General features: G+C 37.4%; 1 protein-coding gene across 2 annotated transcripts in view; it reads right to left on the reverse strand.

The window, feature by feature from the left end:
* LOC149556938 (uncharacterized) overlaps nt 1–5,695 on the reverse strand; it is a 264,534-nt gene extending 258,839 nt beyond the window's left edge. For both annotated transcript variants that reach the window (XM_089831574.1, XM_089831573.1), the window contains exon 1: nt 4,104–5,695. In XM_089831574.1, the coding sequence (XP_089687700.1) occupies nt 4,104–5,447 (1,344 nt within the window). In that variant the 5' untranslated portion in view covers nt 5,448–5,695. The remainder of the gene's footprint in view (nt 1–4,103) is intronic.
* Nucleotides 5,696–6,000: the final 305 nt, after the last annotated feature.

Below are 6,000 nucleotides of genomic sequence, written 5' to 3' on the forward strand. Positions count from 1 at the left end.
TGCTTGCCGTCAAGCAAACTACAGCTGCATGCTGAAACCAAATACCTGGATCCCAATTCAACCTCAAGAGTGTTACTCTACCAAATTGCTGCTCTACTCTGATAAAAATAACATTCCTAGAACTGTGAGGCTGTTCATTAAACCCACATTGAAGTAATGTACCAAACAAGTCAGTACCAGAATCCCAGACTATCATGTTGTCGTGACCGTCAAATAGGAAGAGATAGGAGTACCCAAAAAGCTATCATCACTTGATAACTCTCCAGCATTCCACCTGCTGCAGGCATAAAATAAAACATGTCAGCCCAACCTAAGTTGTTGATGTAATGCATGATAACTGTCATAGGCCTGAAAACTCTAAGAGCACTGAGATCAAAGGCATGATACGCACTTTGCCATGGTAACTTGGAAGAGACTACCTCATAAGAATTCCTATCAATCATAATAAAAGTACCATTCTTGTAGTCAACTACAATAAACCTGTCATCAATAGTTTGCCTCCAAATGCAAGTGCAAGAAAAATGAGCATTCCAATACACCCAACTCAGTGCAAGTACACAAACTGATGTTATGAAGTGACCATAATGACTCAAATTATCCCAAATAGACATGAAGAATATTAATTCGTGAGCAAGAAATGCCCCACAACTAGTTGAACTGTATTATACAAGTACTCTGAAATTAACACCCACACTAGGAAGTAACTAGCACAATAGTAAACAATCTGAAATGCCACTGAATACAGAGAGATTACGGGTAAGGAAGCAACTAAAACGTCATTTTCTCTGATCAAGTTGTTTCTACGAACCATGCTCAACCCATGTTGCATCGTATTTGAAATTTTTTGCATCACATTTAACTCCGTGAATATTTGCATTTGATCTACTGCATTCAAAATAGGAGGTACTTCCCAAGGGTAAGTTGGAAATGTAAGTCCATTTTGGAAACCCTTTATCTCTGAGACACCTTCTTAGTCATAACAGTCTGAATTCTATTATGTCAAGTTATGTTTCCCCCATTGTACGCTTATCAATTTCTTGCATTGACCTGCCACAAAGATGTAGCAATCTCCTTGATGGGCGACCTGTTGACCATGATGCCCTTTTTCGAAAAATGGCAAAATGCGTGATTAAAATGTGGCAAATATAAAGGCAATTGTCATTGGCATATACATTGTGTTTTGTGTAAATGTCACATATTAAAAAAGGCAGTTTTTAAATAGCAATGTTTTCAGCAGTACTATCGTAACATGGCAGAAAAGATGGTAACGTGGCTCTTGCACAATTAACACTGTCACCGGCAGTACACGGTCATTTAAAGAAGGACTGCATGGTTTAAGAGGTGTCGCCAAATGTCTATATTGTGTGGCGGATTTCAAACTGAATTTTAAAACACTTAAGGTTGTGGGTTGTGTTCTTAAACAATAAGAACTTTGTTTTCATTCTTCTGCAAGTTCGATGATAATTTATCCCTGATCATTTTATGTGTATGGAAATCTGTTTGAAGAGGCATAATCTATTATGATCATTTGGTGTGTATGGAAATCTGTTAGAGTAGGCAATAATTTTTACCGACTATGTGAAAAGGTTCGCAGAAAATCTGCTTGTGTTTGAATATGCAAAAACAGGTATTTTCAAGCAAGAAATTTTTCGAAATGATGAAGGTAATAAATCAAGCATCTTCAGGTATGTTAAAGTATACTCATTTCTTAAAAGGGATACAAAGGTAGATATCTCTGATTCATTTATTTTTGTCTTTGAGAAAGTTTTGAGAAATTAAATCACAGTCGGTCTCAAGTCATTTCAGAGATTTTCAAAGAATTTTTGAAAATGGGACTGGGTCATAATGGAATTTGTTCAGTCCTGAAAGATGGCAAAATCATCACTGTCAAGTTTTTTTTTTTTTTTTTTTTTTTTTAAGGGTTTCAAAATAAGGAAAGTCTCATTTTATTCTTTGTGAAAAAGAAATTCTTGAAGATGACAGTTTGTTGAATCAAAATGAAGCTATGATATTTGCTTACCACTGTCTGGTTCAGCTATGATATTTTCTTACCGCTGTCTGGTTCAGCTATGATTCAAATGGCAATAATGTTAGGGCATTTTTTTTAAATGTTTTAAGGACTTCTTCAAAACTGTTTCTAAAAGTGAAGAATTATTAAGTCAAATTGCTCTGATATTCCAGAACAGGATTTGAAAGTTACTGATAATACTCTTGAAGGCTACATTTTTTATTAAATCCAGAATTCTATATGTACAGTTTTGGTTAAAAAAGGGAGGACATGACTGACAGTTTTATAAAGGGAAGACAAATTCGAGTTGTAACTAATTATAAGTTGGTTTTTCAAACAACTTTTAAGAGGGTTTCTCAACAACCCTAACTGGTTCAGTTGATTCCATGTAACTGAACAATTTCGAAATTCTTCTCTATAAATACAGAGATCGTTTGTAAATTAATGTGGAAGTTGAAAAAGAAAAGAAGACATATATTTCAAAACAGGTTGTAAAGACTGAAAGTCTTATTATAAACTTGTATGCATGTGTAATATGTGTGTATAAGGTTGTAATTACAGCACTGATAAAAAGGTTAAAATACCCTGAGCAGTAGAAGCTGCTGATTGTAAAAGAGTTGGAATTCAATAAAGAATACAGGTTCATGGAGTGGTTTTTCTCCCTATGACGAAACCGTGAGGATTTTTGAGGGTTTTCCACTCAGCACAAAATTGGTGTCTCTTCTTTCAGTGAGTTGATATTATTTTGTATGTTTACATTTTAGTACAGTTTGATTTCTCCACTACTGTAAATTGTGAATTAAAGTTATTGAAATCAAATTGTGAGATAATTTAATTGTGTTCTGATTCACCCCCCTCCTCAGAGCCCTGATACTTCCAACACGACCATTGACAAAGGTTCAATCATGATCTATGAGGTTCATGGACAAGTCTAAACTCTCACACAATGGCTTGAACATGCCTATTTTTCGTTCATGTTTAGTTTTGGGTTGCTTGGGAACCTTTGGAAGTGCATTTGAATCTTTTGCTTGTGCACAATCATGTGACAATCATGAGTCACTCTTTACAAGTTCAACCTTAACCTTGTAATATGGTTATTTGATGCACTTGTATATATGATTCACATCTTAACTTTCAAAAAATAAAATTGTTTGGTACATATTTAACCCTTTGTTTCAAGAAATCCTTGATGGGGCACTACATCATAGCTCGCCAAAATATTTGGATTAAGGGCATGTGGACCCTAGGTATCTTTAACTTCAAAATAAATGTTACTTCGAAAAAGAAAAATAATTCCATTATTTGGTTTCGTGATCTTATGTTTTAATATCCTAGTGTTATAACAATTTCAAAATTGCCTAAAACTATGGTTGTTCTATAGTTTTGATTTTTTTGACTGAGAATCAACCAAGAGACATTACTGATAATTACCATGAGCCTTGAAATGGACAGTGCCTTTTCTGTCTTGGATAAATTGTAACAATTGTGCTTTAGCAAAATGGCACCTCTTACAACAGTAAAGTGGCTAGGTAAATTTTTGGCTCGAGTAGTTATGCAAGTTTTTGTCACATTTTCATAATCTTAGAAGACTTCGGCATCTCCACATTTTGATCATTTTGATAACCTGTCAAATATAATTCTCACAAAAAAAAATAGAAAATGGAAACAGGCATCTTAGAAAACCTAGCTTACAAGACCTAGGCATAGAAACCTAAATTGGATGGAAGTTGAAGAAAAGGAACCAAACCTAAGTGCACGTGTCTTAAAGCAACGTAAAACACTACGAAAAGACCTGATCAATAAAGTCAGTGCTCCATATGATATCAGCCTAAATGACTTCAACAACCTAAGTAAATTGCTAGAACAAAATGGAACTTGCTACCAATACAAGATCATCGCCACCTTTGTTTTTGTTTTTTTGGGTGTGGTTTGTCGCGTGTAACACGATAATCTTGTCTAACATTGTCATATGAACAACAAAATACACTTAAGACCTGCTATAGAAAAAGAGTAGCTATATCAACTAGCAACAGTTCTTACTGAAGTGGAATCATTCTTGCATGGATCTTAGGAAGTTCAAAGCACTTGTACCGACCTTTATGACCTCTTGTGCAGCAATGCCTCCCGCAATAGAAACAATGGGACCTATTTCCACATGTGCCTCCAAAGCTACCAGTTCAACTATGTGTTCATTAATTTCTGAATGTGTCTTCGCCGGACATGTATTCTTATTTGCTTCCGCAATCTGTTCCCCAGTAAGAGTCGTCTTATCTTTGGTTTGTCCATTAACTATATCACCATAAGCTTCGTCATCCACTTCAGTGTCAGTTTTATAATTTGAACTAGTTGAATGCCACCTTTCATCTCCAAAAGCTAAGGTAATTGGTGTGCAGTCATTGCTCATAGGCACAGAGATATGCGCTGCGGCTTGTCGTGCTAGCAATAGAACCTCATCGATGTCCTCGTCTTTTATAGCTACTGGATTGACAAAATGAGAGTCGATACACTTGATTCTCTCAAACGTTTCAACAGCTTGAAATGCAACATGCAAATCAAGAACGTGTTGTTGCTTTGCAGGGTCATGAGCACAAAATTGTGGAACTACAAGAGCTTTCTCAAGCGGAAGGAACTGAACAGTTCTACTAGCTTTCACCTTATAAAAATAGCCTCCTGAAGTGTACCGCCCAAATTGCCGAGTATCGACGAGTATGGTAAATGAGTGAGATCCAGTGACATTCACAGCCACAGGCAAGGAACGGTTGAGTTCTTCCATACCTCTAACCCCATGAAAAACAACCTCATCCCCGTCCTGGAGGCCGTGCCTCTGTTCTTCTACAACAGTGACAGTTGCAGGAAAGTCTTGAGTTATGCTCTCAATGACAACATTGAATGGGGGAGTGCCAGAGTCATCACGAACATGGAAGTTGTCACCAAAGTCACAGAAAACGGAGGCAAAAACCCCTCTGGCACGGGCGGACACAAATGCAATGGCAGAGGACCTACAAAGGTGGTTCAACTTCACCAAAAAGGGGACTGTTCCATCGGTAGCAACAACCACACTGAACTTTTTCAAATGAACTTCAATATCGCAACAAGAAAACACCTCAACCGATGCGTCTGGGTTGAGATCCTTCAATGCATTAGCAGTAGAAAGGGCTCTGTTTTGGCCCACGTCTCCCTGTGAAAGAAGGAAGGTGGCCCCCAAGTCTACCGCGCGGACAGCCCCCTCGTCCACCAATCCGACGGATGCGACCCCACAGAGGATAACATTCTTGGCTATCTCCGCCCCAACACCTCCACATCCAATTATCAAAATCCTGCTCCTCCGCAGGGCTTCAACCCCCTCTCTACCTAGCGTGTGGATCACCCGGGAATACTGCACCTCGTCCAACTCCAAACGCCTTGCTGTCTCTGCTTGCTCCACCTCCATTCTTACCATCTCACTCTAAACCTGCCTTTCTACCCCTCATAAAGAATGCCTGCTGCGCTCCCTGAATAACAACAATATAGCCAAAAACACAACCGCTTGGCGGCGGACAGACCTTTTCCTGCCTGACACCTATCGTACTGAGACTTTGAAGTCCACTACTACCCACTAACCACCCTATGGTCCCGTGGAGAGGACTCCAAATTTCCATTAAGATAGAACTACCTATCACCCATTGCATTTCAATAAGGTGTGATACTAAGTCCATAGGAAGGTATAGCTAGGTAATATACTGAAGGACAGGTAAAAGCAAAACGAAAAGAAGATAATGTAATGTACAGGTTACTAATTTAATTTTCAAACTTAATTTTCAAACTTGTAATTTAGTAAGTTTTGGATTGTTTAAATATTGATTTTTAAGTTGAATAAATAGTGCTAACTGTTTATATTTAAATTGTTAGAGAGTTCAATTAAATATAAATGTAATTTTTTTAAAGTAGTTTTTATTAAATATATATATGTAAAAAATTAAAATAACAAGAGTTGTGCTACAACTTGAGTTCCG

Source organism: Cupressus sempervirens, chromosome 5 (assembly GCF_028749045.1).
Source record: "Cupressus sempervirens isolate cs-2001-9-10 chromosome 5, ASM2874904v1, whole genome shotgun sequence".
Taxonomy (NCBI): Eukaryota; Viridiplantae; Streptophyta; class Pinopsida; order Cupressales; family Cupressaceae; genus Cupressus; species Cupressus sempervirens.